Source organism: Sinocyclocheilus grahami, unplaced genomic scaffold (genome assembly GCF_001515645.1).
Source record: "Sinocyclocheilus grahami isolate Dianchi unplaced genomic scaffold, SAMN03320097.WGS_v1.1 scaffold638.1, whole genome shotgun sequence".
NCBI lineage: Eukaryota > Metazoa > Chordata > Actinopteri > Cypriniformes > Cyprinidae > Sinocyclocheilus > Sinocyclocheilus grahami.
The window spans coordinates 309,283-332,119 of record NW_015505817.1 but is presented as its reverse complement, the minus strand read 5'-3'; the positions used below and the strand labels follow the sequence as shown (position 1 = coordinate 332,119).

General features: G+C 40.3%; 2 protein-coding genes across 3 annotated transcripts in view; both read right to left on the bottom strand.

Moving 5' to 3' along the window:
- Positions 1 to 13,319, bottom strand: part of LOC107558249 (serine/threonine-protein phosphatase 6 regulatory ankyrin repeat subunit A-like) — a 34,395-nt gene extending 21,076 nt beyond the window's left edge. Inside the window, exon 1 of the mRNA XM_016241879.1 lies at positions 13,063 to 13,319. Coding sequence (XP_016097365.1) covers positions 13,063 to 13,319 — 257 coding nt within the window. The remainder of the gene's footprint in view (positions 1 to 13,062) is intronic.
- Positions 13,320 to 15,781: 2,462 nt separating this feature from the next.
- auh (AU RNA binding protein/enoyl-CoA hydratase) overlaps positions 15,782 to 22,837 on the bottom strand; it is a 26,522-nt gene continuing 19,466 nt past the window's right edge. For both annotated transcript variants that reach the window (XM_016241897.1, XM_016241898.1), the window contains 4 exons: positions 18,734 to 18,921; positions 18,600 to 18,650; positions 16,891 to 16,938; positions 15,782 to 16,418 (listed from right to left, as the gene is read on the bottom strand). In XM_016241897.1, coding sequence (XP_016097383.1) covers positions 16,341 to 16,418; positions 16,891 to 16,938; positions 18,600 to 18,650; positions 18,734 to 18,921 — 365 coding nt within the window. In that variant the 3' untranslated portion in view covers positions 15,782 to 16,340. The remainder of the gene's footprint in view (positions 16,419 to 16,890; positions 16,939 to 18,599; positions 18,651 to 18,733; positions 18,922 to 22,837) is intronic.

Here is a 22,837-nt window from a genome sequence, read left to right as displayed (position 1 = left end):
GGGAACGCCCCCGGCGAGACCCTGTACTGAAGCTTGTGTGAAATCAGTCCAGTAGAAAAGTGGGGTGACGTGAGCAACCAGGAAGCATAAAGGCGCATCCGGCAAACGCACATGTTAGCTTCTGCTCTTCAGCGAGCACGTCTGTGTATGTGTGTGTGTTGCATAAGCACTTAAGTCAGTCAGTATTTCTCTGTTAGAAAGCGAGACCATGCCTAAGTGTAAAACTAAATCTGATGTGGCGAGCGGACAGCGTTTCAAGTCATGCCAAGCTAAACATCGATTGGCCAGCCGAGAAACAGGACGCTCGTCCCAAAAGCAAACTGGACGAGCGCTTCCTTAAAGCCAGATCGCAACCTTCACGCCCGGGGCCTTCCATTTTTCCCCAATCTCAATGCCGAGGTGTCAAGATCGTGGGAGAAACTGTACTCAGCCGGACTCTTAAGCCCAACAGTCACCAACTACTCTAACATTGTGGGGCTGAATGAGAAGGGTTATGGGGCGATGCCGGCGGTGGAGCTCCCCATCCTCAGCATCGTCCCTGAAGGCCCCGAAGCTTACCACCAGGCCAGTAAAAATGACATCCAGCCTGGTTGGGAAAGCTTATACGGCGGCAGGTCAGGCACACTATGGCGGTGTTGCAGGCATACCAGGCCGACCTGCTAAAAGACCTGGATGATAGGAGGGAGGAGGAATCCGACGTAGTCACTGAACTGTGTTGGGCTACAGACCTGTCGCTTCGGGCCACCAAGGAAACGGCCAGAGCCATCAGCCGTTCCATGGCAGCTCTCGTGGCTACGGAGCGACACCTGTGGTTGAATCTATCCAAATTACAAGGCAAGGACAGATTCTTCCTGCTGGATGCCCCGCTATCGCCTTCTTAGCTTCTTCGGCAGTGCAGTAGACACTGTTGTCGAGAGGTTTCAGGAGGCGAAGAAGCAGGCGGTGACATTCCAGCACTTCCTCCCTCGCCATTCCCAGGTCTTTGGGGCTGCTGAGCGGGAGCAGTCCCAGCTGTCCAGCTCCTCATATCGCCAGACCCAGAAACAGACCGTCGCAACCCGTACCCCCCGCAGAAAGACCAGGGAGCAGGGCGGCGCTCTCAGTCTGGGTCCTCGAAGCAGAAAATGGATCTGCGGACCGTTATTATGTCTAAGAGGACCTTGGCCAAACGGTCCTGACAATTCCATCATCAGAACCCTGAGGGCAGCCCATACTGGGGAGGAGAGGTACACACCTCAGTACACGGAGGGATCTAGAGCAGTCAGGTCGGTCGTTCCCTGCTGACCATCCGCTTCAGGGCACCAAAGTGGCTCCTCTAGTGACACCAGAGGCCAGTCTCGAGAGACTGGTTCCCTTAGTAGACTTTCTGGCAGCATAGAAACTTCTGCCAATTGTCTCACAATGGGTCCTAACAATAGATCTCAAAAGACGTATACTTCCATGTATCCATCCTTCCACAACACAGGAAGTTCCTGAGGTTTGCTTTCGGGGGCAAAGCATACCACCATCGGGTTCTTCCGTTTGGCCTGTCACTGTCACCCCGCACTTTCACGAAGTGTTTGGATGCTGCCCTGGCTCCGTTGCGACTCCAGGGCATCAGCATACTGAATTACATAGACGATTGGTTGACATTAGCTCAGTCAGAGCAGATGGTGGTTCGGCATCGAGATGTTGTCCTCGCCCATATGAAAGAGCTGGGGTTACGGCTAAACGTCAAGAAAAGTATGCTTTCTCCGCTACAGAGAACCACTTATCTGGGTGTGGTGTGGGATTCGACAACGATGCAGGCACATTTGTCTCCTGCTCGTATCGAAGCGATTCTGACAGCCGTGAGGGGATAATAATAATAATAATGTAATAATGAGTGGCTCAGAACCAAGGGGATTTCCCCAGATGGGGAACCTGCTTCACACGATCACGGTCACGCGGCGATGCTTACGTGCCTTAGACATGTGGAAGAAACCTTGGTTCCTGTCTCAAGGCCTGTAGCTGGGGGCTCCTTGTCGTCGTGTAACGCTAACGACGGACGCCTCCCTCATGGGCTGGGGAGCGTCATGAGTGGCCGTTCCGCCTGAGGTCTGTGGGAAGGCCATCATTTCACGTTGCACATCAACTGTCTGGAGATGTTGGCATTGTTTCGAGCTCTAAAACACTTCCTTCCAGACCCAAGGGGACATCATGTGCTTGTCCATACAGACATATCGGTAGTCTCCTACATCAAGCAGCAAAGTTCCTTTTACTAAGAGCAGTCTACATCCCTGGGCATCCTAATCAGGGAGCAGACATCCTGTCGAGACAGGGGCTGAGGCCCGGGGGAATGGAGGTTCCACCCAGAGGTGAAGAACCTCTTTTGGAGGGAGTTCGGGCAGGCGGAAGTGGATCTATTTGCGTCGCAGGAAACGACACACAACCCCACTTGGGCTGGATGCCATGGTACAGATGTGGTCGAGGCTTCGTCTGTTCGCATTTCCCCTGATCGCTCTGCTCCCGGGAGTTCTGGAGAGAGTACGTCGGGAGGGGGTCCGTCTACTACTAGTAGCCCCGTTCTGGCTGGACCTTGTTGGAGTTCCTACAGGAGCGTTTTTCAGCAGGCTGAGGCTAGTACAGCGCACCAAGTTGGTGGTTCTGGAGGCTTTGTGCAATGCTCCTTTCGAACCCATTGAAGATGTCTCTGACAAGCTCCTCACGCTGAAGGCAGTCTTCCTTCTTGCTATATCCTATATATATCCTTTCCTGTAGCTGGGTTCCATAGTGCTACAAGCCTTCTGTCCTCCCCCCTTCCAGGAAGCAGGCTAGTGCGAGCACTGGCACTTACGTCCACAGAGCTGCCCACCTCCACACTGGCCTACAAGTCTCCCGTTACCGATGGGGGTCAGAGCGCACTCGACCCGGAGTATGGCAGCCTCAAATGCCTTATCAGTGGGCGTGGCACTCCAGGATATTTGTGCTGCAGCGGGCTGGTCCTCTCTGCATACATTTGTCTGGTATTACAGTTTGGACCTGACACCAACCCCGGAGTCCCAAGTTCTCTCGTCTTGATGTCAGACAGGGACTTGCTCGTACGGTGCAGTGGGTATTCTCGTTCCCAAAGCGTTCAACGCCGTTCGAGCTCCTGAAGGGGAACGTCTCGAGGTTACGTTTGTAACCAGGATTACCCGAAGGGAACGAGATACTGCGTCTCCCTGCCATACTCCCTGCATCCCTGCAGGCGCTCGCTTCCGCAGAAGCTAACGTGCGTTTGCTTCTGCGTCACCCCGTCACGTCACCCCGCTCGTGACATCTCGCTTCTCTATTGGACTGATTTCACACATGCTTCAGTACAGGGTCTCGCCGGGGGCATTCCCAAAGCGTTCGACGCAGCATCTCGTTCCCTTTGGGGAACCATGGTTACATACGTAACCTTGAGACGTTTTGTAATTTTTAAATAATGTTATAATCACAACAAGAAATGTTGGGTCAAAACAATGTTTCCAACCTAAATTTGTTACCTGTGTTCAGCCACTGTGAGCATTTGTTCCCTGCCCACCTGTAACTTTGCCTGATCAAATTTTAGTACACTTTGTGCCATCACAATCAACTTTTTTCGAAGTAAAATGGGCCAGTGTTATGAAACCAGTACCTTTATTTGTACAACATCCTTACTAGAAGTCCTAGTTGTTATATCAGGACAGAAGGGAACTAGGATTTGATGGCGAGTGAACTGCAGAGCAGCTGCCACAAGCAATACGAGTGTGAGAATCTGTCAGGGACACAGAAGCCGAGGTTATCGGTGCATGAATGAACCTCATGGCCTCTCATGACTGTATAAACAGGCCTTCAATAGGCTCCATGTGAACGAGCAGATACATGCAGGCAGAGTGCCGACTGGATTAGGTGTCGGTGCTTGGAAGTCGGCCAGAGGATCACCATTCGATTCCAGCTGCATTCAGCACAATAGACGACTAATGTGATGGCTCAATCTTACATCAGAGTGGCCAGAGCTCAGCCATCAGCCCACAGCTAAAATTAGGCCAGCAGCTGCAGGCACAAAAACAACTCAAACTTTCAACCTGTGGCCTGTAGCACAAAGACGGTTTCAGTTTTTACCCAGGTAAGTTCACGAGTTTTCAGACTCAAGAAGATGGGCTGGTTTTGAACGAGTTTCATCACCATTTTCTGTGAATGCAACAAAATTGAGGTATATGTGCAAATTTCAGATAAATCTTCATGTTATATATTTTAGTTGCAATTGTGAGCTAATAAAAATTTAACTGCTTGTGTAAAATAGGTATATAATATAGAATCGATATCGTATCGTATCATGATGAAGTGGCCAGTTTACACCCCTAAAACGTATATAAGAAACTCTTCTGCTATCGGTGCCAATAGCCTTGTGGGCTGCGTGCTGATATATTGCGCCGTTGCGTAACGGTCGTCCCGAGATTGAATCCCTGCTCAAGGACCTTTCCTGATCTCTCTCCCACTTCACTTCCTGTCTCCTCTACACTGGACTATCATAATAAAGTTATAAACAACAAAAATAAGTCTTTCCGAGAGAGATCTGTTCAGATGTTACTCTGCATTATTTGAGATGAATGATTCTTTTACCCAATGCAGTTGGGAACACTGTATTCAAGGTATACTGTACATTTGATCAGCAGGGACTCAAACACATGACCCTGACATTGCTGTAATCTTTTATGCTGTATAGAAACAGACTGTGAGGTATCGCTAAAGATCATTCAAGGACAATAGCAGCAAAATGAGAGCTAAATTATTAAATATTTCAGAGACGATTGAACACTGAGACTAAGTAAATTACTTTTTTTATGCCAAATTTCACAACACAGAGTTTCCAACAAGCTTGGACTTACATGATTTACAATCTAAGCACAATAACTCCCCGCTTTGCTCTGATTAAATTTTTACTTAGGATATTACAGATCATCACAGATGTGATTAAGTTTCCAAAAGTTGCTATGGCGACACTCACACATGTTATTTTATCCATATAGGTCGTATTCTTTGTGCAGCAATAAACATGTTTATTCCTTTGAAGGCCTTGAATAGGTTAGCAGAAATATTGAACGTGCGCTTGTATTGCCCCCTCCTTGTTTAGAGCTGTGCGGTGATGATAAATGCTGTTTTGAGTCATTGGCTCCTCACTTCTGCGTATGGTTGCCGAGGAACACATCTTCACTGAGATCCGTTGCATGTGCACATCAAGTTAAGTTGAAGAGAATTTCTCTTCGGAGGACATTACTGCAGTCAGTAACCATTAACAAAGCATCATCAACACTGAAGAAAACTGTGGGGGATAGTAGATAACAAGGATTTGAGTATACAATTAATATGTTAAAATAATTTTTTCATAATACGTCAACTAATGTTAATTTATACTACTTAAAATGTCTTTATAAAGACATTTTAAGTAGTATAAATTAACATTAGTTAACGTGTTACGAAAAAAAAAATTATATATGAACATGACCTCTAGACTAAGAAATTATGTTGAATGAAAAAACATCTTTAACCAATTGGTGTTCAAGGAATATTTCACCCAAAAATTAAGATTTGCTAAAGAATTTACTCACCCTCAGGCAATTTAAGATGTAGATGAGTTTGTTTCTTCAGATTTTAAAACAAATCTGTCAAGGCATTTTAACTTTAAACCGTCACTTCTGGCCAAAATACAATACATAATCCATAATAACGCTTCCTCCAGTGACAAAGTTCATCTCCTGTCGTCTCTCGAATCAAAATCCATCCACATATTTGTTTAGAGCGGTTTTGGTCTGTTTTTCTTGTAAACTGTGCTTGATCTGTGCAGATTTCTCTCCTGATTCAGACCAGACTAGAGGAAGCAATATTATGGATAAAGGACTTGATAAAGGATTTCAGCCAAAAGCAAAGGTTTGAAGTTCACAACGTCTTAATGTTGAACTTGCTTGTTAAAACATGCAGCTTTTCTCCTCTCAAGACGTTAAACTGATGGACTGGATTGGATTACTTGTGGATTATTGTGATGTTTTTATCAGCTGTTTGGACTCTCATTCTGACGGCACCCATTCACTGCAGAGCATCCATTGCTGAGACACTGATGCAATGCTACATTTCTACAAACCTGATGAAGAAACAAACTCATCTACATCTTGGATGAGCTGAGGGTGAGCACATTTCCAGTCCAAATTTTTGTTTTGGGTGAACTAATCAGCAGAAGTAGTTCATCAAAACATCTATTGACATTCTATTGTTTTATCATAGTAAACCTAACAAACCTATATCTTTCCTTCAAATAAATGCCCACTTGTTTGGATATAGAGTATTGTTTTCTAAATACTATAACATTCAGATATGTTTAAGTGCATACAAATACTTGGGGCTCCTGTATATCTAATACAAAGTATTCCGCTTTTGTTGTATTCTTTGACTTATCCATCTATTCAAAGGCAAACATAACATTCCTCAATAGAGCTCTTCTGTGAAGGACAGTCAGTTTATCTCCACAAAAACAAATATGACCATAACTTCCATCTAAAAACAATCAAATCACATGGTTACTCAGCAGTTTCTCCCACTGATTGGTCGCTCTCGCCTCGAAGGCTGACGGCACGTGTTCCAGCAGTCTCCAAAGAAAGACAGCTATTTATAGCTCCTGGGTGCGGCTGGGAATAGCAACACGCACAGAGTTTATTTTTTTCATATTTTTAAAGAAATCTTTGGTTATGAATAGAACAGTATTTAAAAAAAAATAATCTTGTGCAACATTATAAATATCTTTACTGTCCATTTTGATCAATTTAAAGCATTCTTGCTGAAAAAAGCATTCATTAAAAATAAAAATGTTACTGACCCCAGAAAGTGTATCTGTTGTCACATTTATTTAGTTGAACACAACAGATTTACAATCACACCGTTAAGATATACATTGTGTGATCAGTTTGTATGATTATCTTTGAAATCTGTATTAAAGCATACTGTGCATTGGTTTCGAGTAACAATGGAAATAGACTTAAATATCATAAATAGTTTAATTTGGTCTCTGTGGAAATACATGTGGCGTTCCAGGAACTAAAAGCTATTTCCCTCATGCAGGGAGATCTGTTTTCTTTCTGGGACGTTTACAAAAGCTAAGATGAATCATGGAACAAGTTGAGCTGTGTGACGAGAAGTGACATACAGACATCTCACATCTGCTTCTTTACACTCCGTTAACACACACACAGCTTCATACTAAGTTTATTTGGTTAAATGCTTTTTATTACGTGACCAGCTTTTACCACCAAGAAACAACGTCAGGTTTGGTCACACCACAGGATCTGGAAAACGAACGAAGGGCCCTTTCCACATACAGTATGAGCTCTGCTTCGGTCGCTGTGCGCGTGACCATGGAATGAACTGCTGGCCACATGCTTAAACGAGAGGAGAAGCAAGCAAACACATGACGCAAGGAAGCAGCTCTCCGTGCAACAGCTGGGGGTCCAGACTTAATGAGTTTAGGAGATACCATCAAATGGACAATCTTCAATCAGATTGTGGCTATGTCTGCGTGATCGACAGCACCCAAGAGCTCATCAAATGTAGTTTTAACGGTTGCTTTCAGTGGTGTATTTCTGAAAACATGCACCGCAGTTTGGATGTTATGCAAAACACTTTTCTCATCGGCGTGTACAAACGAACGCTCACGCAGGCCACTGATGTGTGGAAACAAGCAAATGTTTATAGGTCTGTTTATATCCAGGAAGGAACGTTAGCCGTGTTGTCAGCGTGGAGGGGAGGTTTAGCACGTAGGCTTGAACTCGGGCCTTAAACGCATCTTTCCCTCGTCTCTGCAAACCACCCGTGTTCGGCGTGTACAAACGAACGCTCACGCAGGCCACTGATGTGTGGAAACAAGCAAATGTTTATAGGTCTGTTTATATCCAGGAAGGAACGTTAGCCGTGTTGTCAGCGTGGAGGGGAGGTTTAGCACGTAGGCTTGGGCCTTAAACGCATCTTTCCCTCGTCTCTGCAAACCACCCGTGTGTGTGTGTGTGAGGCAACTCTGAGCTTCCCTAACAACTTCCAATGATTGTTTAACCATACAAAACCAAGCCAAGAGTTCCCAGTGCACTTCAGATAATGGATGGGCGGCACATAAAAGCTCTGAGAAAAATTTGTTGCGCAAGCCTCAAAAGTAAAAAAAAAAAGACTGACTGCACAGTCCCAGAAAACACTGCAAAGGTTCAGAATCATATCGTAATTTCAAAACCGTTTACCACACATTACAGAGATGGTGAGGGAAAAAATAGCATAGGAGGAAAATTGATATTTTAATGCTTTTTAAATGCTCATTTTCCTCCCAAAACTTTTGTCCCCCTGAAAAACTTTGCGTTCATTCTCAAAAGTTTTGCATTCCATACCCTGGAGCACAAAAGCACTCATAAGTAGCAATAGCCAACAATACACTGCATGGGTCAAAATTATCGTTTTATTTCTTTTATGCCAAAAAATCATTAGGATATTAAGTAAAGATGTTCCATGAAGATATTTTGTACATTTCCTACCATAAATATATCAAAACTTAATTTTTAATTAGTAATATGCATTGCTAAGAACTTCATTTGAACAACTTTAAAGATGATTTTCTCAATATTTAGATTTTTTTGCACCCTCAGATTCCAGATTTTCAAATAGTTGTATCTCAGCCAAATATTGCCCTATCCTAACAAACCATACATCAATGGAAAGCTTATTTATTCTGCTTTTAGATTATGTATAAATCTCACTTTCAAATAATTGACCCTTATGACTGGTTTTGTTCTCCAGGGTCACATATATATTATAGGGGTGACATACCACATCTAAACACACCTGAAATCATGGTAGCTAGCTACAGTTAAAGCGTGGTAACTACAAATTAACCATGGTTTTGCTACACCAACCATAGATTAACCATGGTATTTGTAGTAAAACTGTGGTTATACAAATGGTAATCAATATGGCAAAAAATATTAATGCACATGTCGCGGCAGTTTCAAAGTGAAATGTCCAGTGACGTTTAGTGTCGCTAAAACGACACGCCCACATCAAACCCAACCCTAAACTTACCTGATAATGTTAATGATGACTGAAACCTTTTATAACAGGCACTTCTCGTGTTTATTGCCATCTTATGGTAAATCACTTGTTGTATTCCTCAACTGTAGTCACTTTGGATAAAAGCATCTGCCAAACATAAATGTGATATAAAAACATATTTGCTGACGTATATGTGACGTTTGAAAGTAGGCTATCAATTTTCAAATCTCACAGCATCTTAAAACTGTTTTAAAGTCATAACATAAAATTGTGCAAACATTACTTTCTTAATGGAAACTCTGCCCTGAAAATCATAATTTGTGTGAAAAGAAATAAAAATTGTCAAGAGTTTTACTGCCTCTAGTGCGCATTTCAACTGGAAACCGCTGCGATTCCTTCTTGGGCATCATGGTAGCTAGCTACAGTTAAAGCGTGGTAACTACAAATTAACCATGGTTTTGCTACACCAACCATAGATTAACCATGGTATTTGTAGTAAAACTGTGGTTATACAAATGGTAATCAATATGGCAAAAAATATTAATGCACATGTCGCGGCAGTTTCAAAGTGAAATGTCCAGTGACGTTTAGTGTCGCTAAAACGACACGCCCACATCAAACCCAACCCTAAACTTACCTGATAATGTTAATGATGACTGAAACCTTTTATAACAGGCACTTCTCGTGTTTATTGCCATCTTATGGTAAATCACTTGTTGTATTCCTCAACTGTAGTCACTTTGGATAAAAGCATCTGCCAAACATAAATGTGATATAAAAACATATTTGCTGACGTATATGTGACGTTTGAAAGTAGGCTATCAATTTTCAAATCTCACAGCATCTTAAAACAGTTTTAAAGTCATAACATAAAATTGTGCAAACATTTGACTTTCTTAATGGAAACTCTGCCCTGAAAATCATAATTTGTGTGAAAAGAAATAAAAATGGTCAAGAGTTTTACTGCCTCTAGTGCACATTTCAACTGGAAACCGCTGCGATTCCTTCTTGGGCATGTCTAAGTAGCCTACAGTTTTTTTGGAAATGTGGGTAGAGGAACATATTTACAATGAGCCTGGGTAGCACATTTCCCCCCATGTGTCTTTTATGGTCTCTGTGACCAGTGTTGGGCTTGTTACTCAAAAAATTTAATATATTACATTACACTACTAGTTACCTGGGAAAGTAATATTATTACTGTAATGCGTTACTAGTAACCGGTTACTGCCCAACACGGTCTGTGACAATGCCAAATACTGATATATATGAGACACTCTCATAAAGATCAATTTCATTTCACGCAAGAATTAATTTAGAAAGAGAGAGTATAGTGAAATAATTCTCCCCCTCAGGCTAAGACTGTCCACAAAGAGAGATCTAGTACCCAATATTAAATATTAAACGCTATGAAATTTGAATCCTATCACTGTATGCTTGAGATTAACCATGGTATTTGTAGTAAAACTGTGGTTATACAAATGGTAATCAATATGGCAAAAAATATTAATGCACATGTCGCGGCAGTTTCAAAGTGAAATGTCCAGTGACGTTTAGTGTCGCTAAAACGACACGCCCACATCAAACCCAACCCTAAACTTACCTGATAATGTTAATGATGACTGAAACCTTTTATAACAGGCACTTCTCATGTTTATTGCCATCTTATGGTAAATCACTTGTTGTATTCCTCAACTGTAGTCACTTTGGATAAAAGCATCTGCCAAACATAAATGTGATATAAAAACATATTTGCTGACGTATATGTGACGTTTGAAAGTAGGCTATCAATTTTCAAATCTCACAGCATCTTAAAACTGTTTTAAAGTCATAACATAAAATTGTGCAAACATTACTTTCTTAATGGAAACTCTGCCCTGAAAATCATAATTTGTGTGAAAAGAAATAAAAATTGTCAAGAGTTTTACTGCCTCTAGTGCGCATTTCAACTGGAAACCGCTGCGATTCCTTCTTGGGCATGTCTAAGTAGCCTACAGTTTTTTTGGAAATGTGGGTAGAGGAACATATTTACAATGAGCCTGGGTAGCACATTTCCCCCCATGTGTCTTTTATGGTCTCTGTGACCAGTGTTGGGCTTGTTACTCAAAAAATTTAATATATTACATTACACTACTAGTTACCTGGGAAAGTAATATTATTACTGTAATGCGTTACTAGTAACCGGTTACTGCCCAACACGGTCTGTGACAATGTCAAATACTGATATATATGAGATACTCTCATAAAGATCAATTTCATTTCACGCAAGAATTCATTTAGAAAGAGAAGAGTATAGTGAAATAATTCTCCCCCTCAGGCTAAAACTGTCCACAAAGAGAGATCTAGTACCCAATATTAAATATTAAACGCTATGAAATTTGAATCCTATCACTGTATGCTTGAAATATTTCATTGCAATTTGTGTCAATTCTTGTAGCATCTCTAAGTTCAGAGTGTGCAGCAATAAACCTCACATAAATGAAAAATAAATAACTCATGGCATTCTCTTTCTAAAAATGTTGATGCCAGCCGGGTTGCGCTGAAGAGCAGCACCTAGCCAATGTCACTGCATCGCACCACTTTATTTATAGTATTCTTGTGCTTTGAGCCAAGAATATTTTCTGTAAAAAAAAAGACAGTGTTATTGGGGCTACTGAGCTTGAAGGAAAAGATTGTAAGAGAAACTTATTTCTGTTTGAACCATGTGATCAGACAAATGGTATGTTGACATTCAGACCCACAAATACATATACCACATAAATGGCACTGTCATCTCATGCTGATTTCTGCACTTATGCAACACGCAGATCACGTACAGTATGCCGTACCTACAGCATTTCTACATGCTGTAACACATAATACTTACAAACTAACTGCCACAACAGAAAGTGGCTAGTTTTACAAACTCACAGTCTGGAATAAAACACAGATGCATTCAGAAAAGTAATATCTCCCCCCTCAATTACATTTTGCACATTGTTTCAAAGCAGCTTTACATAAGCTGATGTAATGAGGACATTGCGAATGCTGCACCTTCAGCGTATGCCTGAGATGACATTTTTATATACGTGTGCTCTAATTAATTGACAGTTTTCGATTGACAACTGAGACTAGTAAATACAGCTGTCACATTACACTCAGTCATTACAGAAAAATGGGCCAACTACATATTGTACAACTAGTCCTACATTTAAGAGCAAATCTGGGACACTAAAACAGACCAAACATTGCAGTACACAGCAAGACATAGTGTGGTTTGAAATAATCATTTCATTTCAATTTTCAATATCACACTCTGTTGTGGTTTGTTATACCACTGATATTAAAATTGATTTAACTGATAATATGTGACCCTGGAGCACAAAACCAGTCATAAGGGTCAATTCTTCGAAATTTAGATTTATGCATCATCTAAAAGATCAAAAATTCCATCAATGTATGGTTTGTTAGGATAGGATAATATTTGGCTGAGATACAACTATTTGAAAATCTGGAATCTGAGGGTGCAAAAAAATCTAAATATTGAGAAAATCATCTTTAAAGTTGTCCAAATGAAGTTCTTAGCAATGCATATTACTAATCAAAAATTAAGTTTTAATATATTTACGGTAAGAAATTTACAAAATATCTTCATGGAACATGATCTTTACTTAATATCCTAATGATTTTTGGCATAAAAGAAAAATCTATAATTTTGACCCATACAGTGTATTGTTGGCTATTGCTACAAATATACCCCAGCGACTTAACACTGCTTTTGTGCTCCAGGGTCACATATAATAATTATGTGACATTTCAAACATTGAATATAAATATATAATGTTTCTGAAAATACACTATTTTGTGAGTGCATGATAGCATGTTTATGGGTAATTCATACTGAAAAAATAACGTGTTAATATTCTAAAATTTTGATTTTAATGACACATTTGGATGCTGACTGCTACCAGGAACTAAACAGGAATTTAAAAAGCATTCCAAGTCCAATTTTGAACGGCACCCAGTCTTTGCTGAAAGAAGCTTGACAAAGGCAGTTGTTGGCTGTTAAGTCGAATGATCTGAGATCTGTCATCAAGGGTGAGACGGTGCACATTCTTGCACACGGTGCACACAGGTGTGGTGCTGCCGACCATTTGGAGGGGGGTGAATATAATGAGGAATTGATAGCTGGAGTGCATGTGAAGACATGCTACACGTTGAACCATTGGAATAAAGGCTTCATTGAGCACAGGAATGCTGAAGCTGATGTGGATGTGGTTCAAATCCCTCAGCCGCCACCACATGTTGCAATGCTGTCATCAAAGAGAAAACAGGCTGGAAGAAGGAACTCTAGAAATGAAGGCTTTGAGAGAAACCTCCCAAAAGCCTTTGAACACATAAGTATGCATGTCATTTCCCTCTCAATACTTCACAAATCATCTCTGCACTACTAATACTATAGGATAGGAAATAATTCCATGACTAATAATTGCAATGTCTACTCAGGCTTGAAGTAATCTTTCAGGATCCTATTCACGTGTTTAAATGGTTGATTTATCAAGTTATTCTAGATTGCTCAACAACAAAAGACGAGAGAGAAAAGCAATATCGTGAAACAGAAATTTGTAAAAAGAAAGTAACATATTTTTATGACCGACACTTGTTAAATATCCACTAAGCGAAACGCAGAACAAATAGTTTATTTCTGCTTTGTGATGCAAAAAAAGAATTATATAATATATATTATACTACAAAAATAAAAACATGCACTATTTAGTTAAAATGACAATAATAATAAATTAAATAACTGTTTTGGGCTACACTGTAAAAAATGATTGTGAATTTAACGGTAAAAGACTGTAAAAAAAATGGTTAACGGTAAATTCCCCTACTATACACGGTGAAAAACTGTATTGGACATTACATGTATTGGACATTAATTTTACGGTAGTATACCATTTTTGGAAGTGAAAAATACTGTATAATTTACAGTGAATAACCGTAAATTGACATTCCCAGAATTCCCTGCGTTACATTTCAAATGTGATGTTTTTTTGCTGAAATAACTACGTTTCTTCTTAGTTTTTTCTTATCAGTTTTGTATATTAGGGTTGTGTGTTACACCTAATGTTGTTAAATGAATGTTTATTGCATTATTTCAGTTTCATGTGTGTTACCGTGATGGTGTTTAGTGTTTGTGTGAATGACACTGTGCACCTTCTATATATGTTATTATTTAAAAGCTGCTTGTGATGGGCTTTGGTTCATCATGTGACTTTCTCATCACCACCTGCTTTTGGTGGTTATCAGTGTATTACAAATATACAAAACAGATTTCAGTACTTCAATAGGTTGGTATATTAACATTATATCAGTTAATTAAATTACGGTATTTAACTGTAAATTCAAGTTAAAACCGTAAAACCTAAAATGTTGCTACCGTATTTTTTACGGTAAAATTCCGGCAACCACAGCTGCTGGTTTTTTACCATAAATTTTATGGATTTTTTTTTACAGTGTACATCTAACTAATGATCCTAAAATTAAATGCTATTTGGTGATCAATTTTCACTAGTATCTAACTATTAACTATGACTTTTGCCTCAATAAACTCCTAATTTGCTGCCTATTAATAATTAGTAAGGTAGTTAAGTTTAGGTATGGTGTACTAGGGTAAAGAGATCTAAAGTATGGTCATGCAAAATAAAGCATTGCTTTATTAGTGCTAATAAACAGCCAATATGATGGCAATGTGCACACTAGTTAACAGCGAGAACTGGTCCTGGTATGCAAACTATATATTAAGTTGCATTAGTTCCTTAGAGAGCCACCAAATGGTGCTACATTTTGGAATAGCAGATACCGAAGAACCGATAGCAGGAATATAAAACAGTCCAAGCAACATCAGCATTAAAGCTGACACGAGCCAAAGCTGAACATATATTCTGGGGTCAGACGTACAGCGGCAGTCATGCGTACATTAGATAAGCATTACATCATTACATCATTTCTCAGAATGCAGCAGCAGTATAGTGTGGGTGAAACAATCCCCCATGAGCCCCTGGGGCAGCGTTCCTGTCGGCTGACACAGCAGCTCTTGCAACAGTCTGGGGTTTTTTCCTCTTTTGCAGCTCAAGCTCAAATAACAAAGACTGAAAAACCTCCACCCACAACTGTAATATTCTGTTAGGGTGGCAATTAACATTTTTTGAGAGCTAAAAAAAGCCCTGAAGCTAAATAAGGCTTATTTTGAGCGGTTTTAACTGCTTCAGCACTTCCCGTAACAATCGGCATCAGTGAAATGATTGCAGAGCTTCTGGGAATGGAGCTCTTCTTAGTTGTGACTCGGACTTAGAATGTTACAGAATACTTGCGAAATGTAACTGCTAATAATATTTACAGAGTTTAAATGCGTCTAACCATAGCGACACCTATTGCATCATCTATCTGCAGTGTTTCTGGGTCCTTTTGAAGCATGATAACTGTGATCAGTGTTTTTGGCATGCACATCCCTGAACATTAGCATGAATAAAGCTGTTTTTTTATGCCAGCGATGACATATACCCATTTTACTGGCTGATATTAAACCTATGAAGAACAGGATGTAGCTGTAAGATAACTCGAGTAAACACCTTAAGGCAATACTCACTTGGAGGAAGTGAGATAAAGCTTATATTTCAGTACTTATCAGCATTATCTTGGAGCTTTTTCCATTTTGAACTGTTGTTGTTGAATGACAAAAAAGTATGTATACGTTTTAAGGGTTTATTGCATAAATTGAAAATATTCATAACAACACCTTTTCTAAAAACATTACCCTTACGGCAAAAACTGGGCGGATGTTGACTGGACTGCTTACATGCACACGTTTAAAGTGAAAGCAGCTTTGATGCATAACATCAGCGCTGATTCCTGGAATCAACCTACCCAACCAGATTTAGTATGGGTTATATGCTCCTCAGAGTGGACACATCGTCAATAGAGTATAATGGAGTACTGTACATTGTAAAAGTTTCCATTCTGTGTTAATCTGAAATGCATCCAATTTTATTTTATCAGATGAGAACGAACAACCAAAGACTCTTTATATTACACAAGGAATAGGAAGAAAGTTCACAATGACAACAAAGGACATGCCATGCAAAAAGAAGTTGGAATAGCTTTCATCTTTCAAACATTTCATCTCAAATCCCTACAGGTTTTACCATCATCGGGCCTCCAGGGGCCAGGCATCGCTCCAAATATTTCAGATATGCAACATTCTTTACGAGACTCGCAGGCGATTCAGAAGGCAGCTGCTTGTAATTGGGTTGGTTAGGCCACAGTTACTCGCCCTTATAGCGAGGAGGACGTTTCTCTTTGAACGCCTGCAAACCTTCCAGCCTGTCTTTGGTTGGGATCACCTAGGAGACAACAGAGTCGTATATATCAGAGGAACGCTGAAGCTGAGCTTCTTAAGAGCTAAATATAGTGGCTTCCTGAGTGATCTACGCCAGCGTTCGCGCTCTTCATGAAGAGCATTATGTTAACACTTGAAATGGCTGATACATAGACTTATTACATAAAACTAAAGAAGTGCATGCATTCTTTTGATATACTTAATTTTTGGGCATTTTGGCAGGAGAAACAGGAAAGGGAGGGGAAACAGAATTTGGAAAAGACCTCAAGCTGGGACTTGAACTCCAGTAAATTTGTCAGAGTGCCGCCCATATGGAAATGTTTATTCATCATTGTTAAAATGAATGACTCGATGTTGAAAACAAATGGGGTTTTTACTTCTGGAACCCAACCCAACAATATAAGATCAATATTTCATACAACAAAATTGTAGTTTGATTCTCAAGATTCATGGAAATGTTGATTGTGTAAACGTACCTGAGCATAACATGCCTCTTCAATAGCTAATCCGGTCTTCAAATCCACCTGGAAACAGATCAACAACATCACTCACCAGTCTTGCGTCATCAGTTGTCATTCGCAGACTGTTTATATCAACCACAATTACTGTATTAGCCGCTAGAGAAAGTCTGAAATGATGCTAAATGTGCACACAACACACTTTCTTTTCTCCTTGCAGCCGTAGGAAGAAACCAATAAACGTGCAAGACCCAGGCTAATTGGAAATGACTATGTGGCAGCATTTGTGCAAAATGATTTTACATTGCTTCTTGCAGGTTTCACTATTCCTTCAAAGTGAAACGTCAGGTGAGTGGCGCTAAAAGCACGTTCAGTTTTATGCAAGACAGAATACTATAAATCTGGCAAAGTTTTATTACAGTACACATCATGGCAGTTCTGAAACAAAATGTCCGGTAATTGGTGATGAATGTTAATCTGGTGTATCGCGGTTGAAAACAATGCAGCACCTACACTAAACCTAAACGATAGTGTTAACAAAAGCAAATGTGAGATAAAAGTGAATTTGCTGAGGCAACCATGCTGTTTTAGATTGCTTCTACAAGTCTTTGAGCTCTTTATCTTGTTCGTATTTCACGGGACTCGCATAAAAGCACTTCACATCACACGTACAATGCTTTACCAGGTGCGCTACTGAGCAAGTTTACTTTTTTAGATACGGAGCTGCTTATGTGAGGGAAACGGCAAAATGCATGGGTTCACAAATCATGCACTATGATAAAAGGGTTTTGAGGTCATAACATGGTATCGTGCAAGGAACTGTTCGAAATTTATTTGATAATCCGCCTATGTAATCATAATTTGTGTGATAAAAATAAAATCTGTTGGTGCTTTACTGGCACAAGTGTTCATTTTAGCTGGAAACGGCAGTGAATTGTATGTACGGTCACATTTCAGTTTGGGAACCAATTCTCACTATTAACTACGACTTTTGCCTCAAAGTCATAGTAATTTGATACGGTAGTTAGGTATGGGGTGGATTAAAGGATCTAAAATATGGTCATGCAGAATAAGCCATTAATATGTGCTTTAGAAGTACTAATAAACAGCAAATATGTTAGTAATACGCATGCTAGTTAACAGTGAGAATTGGTCCCTAAACTAAAAAGTGTCCCCATATGTACAGATACTGTATGCTTTTGGAGTTTTGACATTTTTCCAATGCGCCTATGTTGGCATTTTCCTCTTTTAATGACTTCAACAGAATAGCTGAGGAGGTATCTGCTCTGTTAGGTCACTTCCTAAGGGACCTGTGGCCTGAGGGACCTGCGGTGTTGACAGGCCGGCCTCTGGGGTCAAGGTAATGTCATGAAGCAGACTCTGTCTTTGGTATCTCGGATGACAGCTGCACATGACTTCACATACAAACACACTTTCACTGGTAAGCTTATACATGATGAGAAATGAGAGACGTACAGTGGGTAGTACAGCACAGCGTTTTATCATGGTATGTCTGTTCTGATATGTTTGCTTACGGACAACACAATATGAAAATAAACATATCTTTTCAAATAGGAGGAGATAATGCTTCCCTTATCTTTTTTTGTGACGCCAAAGGCAGTAAGATTCAAGTCACCTGGTTGTGCGAAATGGCCTCACTCTAAAAAGAATACAGCACAAGAAAACAACTCTTTATTTTTGGCCAAATAAGTCACGTGCAATCTTACCTCTATTCCCTGGTTGATTGCTAACTTCGCCATTCGAATTGCAATTGGCCCCTGCAAGAGAACAATCATCAAAGCTTCATTAGAACCGTGTACACTGAGAAACTCTCTGAATGGAGCAGCACAAGTGTTTATACCTGAGGGATGAATTCACGGGCCAGATCCAGAGCTCGCAGATACGCCGCATCTCCAGTCTTATTCTGCTCCACAGCGTGATTCACTAGGCCAAGACTCTTGGCTTCGTCACCGCTCAGCACCCGCGCCGCAAATATCAGCTCTTTAGCTACAGACACTCCTACAGTTCGTGGCAGACGCTGAGTTCCCCCTGCAGCCAGAACATGACAAATGTGATTCAAAGAGCCAGTTATTCTACTGGACATGTTGTTTAAATCTGTGACTGAGAATCACACTCCAAACATGTCTGATTAAGTACATACATGACGGTTTAATAGTTTGGGGTTTGTAAGATTCTTAAATGTTTTTAAGGAAGTCAACACTTAGGATGAACTCGCACTAGGCGTTTTGAACTGTGCCCGAGCGCGTTTGACCCCCAAAGCCTGGTTCGTTTGACTAGCTTGATCGCTCCGTGCTGTGCCCGGGCGCAGTTCGTTTAGCCGTCCCTGGCTCGGTTGGAAGAGGTGGACCAGAGCACGGTTCAGTTGGGCTCGGTACGCATGTAGTGTGAGCGCTAACCGTGCCGGAGCACGGAACAGCTACTATTTTGTGTGCGCTACTGTCATCATTATGACCGCAAACATATTCTATTACTACTAGGGCTGTGACGATAAATCAATGCAGAATCTATTCGTGGATCGATTCTGAGGTCTGAGCATCACGATTCACTCTGGAATCGATTCTGAGCTTAGATTTTAAAAACATTAAAACCCATTATAAACTAGGCATTTTGGAAGGCCAAACAAAGTAGTTTTGCTTTCCCAACGAAACACACAGCGTCACACACGGTGGGCTTGAGAACGGCTTGCGGCAACCATATATGACGACCCCGGGCTGGACTCCGCTTCGTCCACGGTGAAAGTCGATCCGCCGATCCACAGCACAAGTTGATGTATTTTCTCAGTGACCAGCACGGATCAGCTCTTTTGGAAGGCCAAACAAAGTAGCTTCACTTTCACAACGAAACGCACAGCGCCTTCAGGACATGGCGGCAGCGGCAGCAACAATACTACAGCGAGAATAAAAGTTACACCTTCTTTCTTTGCGTGAACATTTGGGCGGCGTTCTGCAAATCTTCCCACATAGTGATGTAGACATGTGGGGGCGTGTTAGAACGAGGCGTTTTAGGTAGGCGTGGTTGACTCTTAACTTTTATAAAGAATATCTCTTTGGATTTGAGAATTTAGTCTTTGCAACTTTACAGATCTTCTTTATGCACCAAGAGCTTGTAACACTCCAAAGAGAAAGAAACAATTTAAATCGCATCATATGACCCCTTTAATGTAAACACAGCCCACTGTTCATTTGAATATATCTCTGAGGAGAACTGACACATGCTGCGTCCCAATTCACATACTATCCGTCCTAAATAGTATTCGAAAATAGAATTAGTATGTACCAAATCACAGTGTTGAAAAGAGTATGCCAAAGATTCCCGGATGGTCTACTACTTGAGATTAAAATTCGAAGTGCAGATCGATGCGCACACTAATGGCTAATATTGCCCACAACACATTGCGCGGTGGACGAGGATTCCATTAGAACTACAAACACGCATAAAAAGTGTTTAAAAACTACAAACATGGCGGATATGCGAGACCGACTGACAGGCAGGGAAAGGGGTTTGCGTGATAAATAGCAAGGTCTAACCGGATTAAAAAAATATTTATTTAATGTTATGCTGCGTTATATTTAATTTGTAGCAATATTGTGAGCTTTTATAATGATACGGTTAGTCATTAACTTTTTTTTTTTTATCTGTTTATTGAACTTTTACAATAATAACAGGATACAGATACAGTAGAATCATGAAAAAATAGTTTTTAGTAGTTAGAGTAGTTATAGTATAGTAGTTATAGTAGTTAGAAAAAAAAACCAACAACAAAAAAAACACACTGTATTAAAGTATAATCCGATTAAAATTTTTTAACTCAATACATATTGTAAAACGAACGTCAAGCCTAATGTCTCGAGTATAGAATATATGTTGGAGCATTAAAGTTTAGACATTTCGACCATTTATCAAATGTATGCATATACCTCCACAAACAAAACCTTACAGCTTTAAAGTATATACATATACATACGTACGTATCCACACACATAATCACAGACTCCCAACCAGATTCAGGCCACAGTCATATTAACATCTTAATGCTTAGGTTGACACACTCTAAGAAGTAGTACTGACATATTCAGAAAAATAAATAATGAAGGGATCCCAGATCTCAGAAAATATACCAGTGTTGCCCTTTAACGTATACCTAATTTTTTTCCAAATGAATGAAGCTCATGACATCTCTCATCCAGTCATCGAAAGATGGAGGGAATTTTTGTTTCCACAGCAGGAGAATGCGCCGTCTAGCTAATAATGTTAAGGCAAACGTCTTTACAGTATTTCCAGGTAAACCAGTGACATTTGAAGGAAGTCCATAAAGTGCAACCAAAGGGCAAGGCTCGATCTGTTTCTTTGTCACTAAAGAAAAACAATTAAAGATTGATAGCCGAAAAGAAGTAATGGATGGACATAGCCAAAACATATTAAATCCGCAGGGGCCTGATGGCAACGATCACAGAGAGGATCAATACCAGGCTTGATTTTTGCCAACCTCACTTTTGTCCAGTAAATTCTGTGAATACATTTTAATTGGATAAGAATATGACGTGCACAAATAGAGGAGGTATGAACACGGGACAGGATCCGGTTCCAAGTCTCGTCATCAAATGTGAGGCAGAGATCCGACTCCCATTGTTGTTTAATAAAAGAGAGAGAGGAAGTGGAGCTGGAGGAAATCAGCCTGTATAGCATAGACAACACTCCCTTTTTATCCAAAGCTCCTTCAAGAATCTGATCAAGCGAAGATTTTGGAGGAAGATTCGGAAAGTCAGGGAATGAGTTAACAATTTCGGAGCTGCAAATATCTAAAAAATTGTGCACTAGAGAGAGAATTTTTGTTTCAATTGAGAAAAGCAGTGAAAAACATTATCAATATAAATATCATTGACAACTGAAATCCCTGCTCTCTGCCAAATATTAAACGCCTTGCCATTAAGTGAAGGGGGGAATAAAGGGTTGCGATTTATAGGTGAAACCACTGGTAAGTGCTGAAGGCCAAAATGGGTTCGGAATTGGGACCAAATTCGTAACGATTGCCGAACAATGGAATTACCATAAGGACAACGCGAGATGGCAGTAAGAGGGCCACACAATAGTGCCGCAGGTGAAGCAGGGGAACAGAAACCCTCTTCATTACTGACCCAAGATGGGACCCAATAACTGAGTCCAAAATGACTTTGAAACCTGAATAATGTAGAATGTATATTTGCTACCCAGTAGTAAAATAAGAAATTAGGAAGGGCAAGCCCACCCTCAAGCTTTGATTTCTGAAGTATTTCTCTACGAATTCTGGCTGGTCCTTTATTCCAAATAAAAGATGAGATGTGTTGATTTAGAGTCTTAAAGAAAGATTTGGGTATAAAGATTTAGAGTCTTAACGAAAGATTTGGGTATAAAGATTGGGACACATTGAAATAAATATAGAAATCTAGGTAAAACGTTAATCTTCACTGAATTCACACGTCCAGCCAATGAAAGGGGAAGAGCCGACCAGCGAGTAAAATCCTTCTGGACTCGTTGGAGGAGTGTGGTAAAATTAGCCTTGAATAGATCTAAACACTTACGTGTAATTGTTACTCCCAAATATTTAAAACTATGGGAAGCAACTTTAAACATTGAAGTACTCATTGGTAAATCAGAAATTGGAAAATTTATTGGATATAACTCACTTTTATTTATATTCAATTTATAGCCGGAGAAGAGGCTAAAAGTGTTTATAATTCTCAGAGCTTCGGGCAAAGAAACAACCGGATCGGAGATATAGAGCAACACATCATCGGCGTATAATGAGATTTTATGAACCGCATCAGCTCTCCTAATTCCCTGTATAGCCTGCTCACTACGAATGACAATTGACAGTGGTTCAATTACCAGTGCAAAAAGCAAAGGTGAAAGTGGGCAACCTTGTCTAGTGCCACGTTTTAACGGGAAAATAGAGGAGGATACTCCA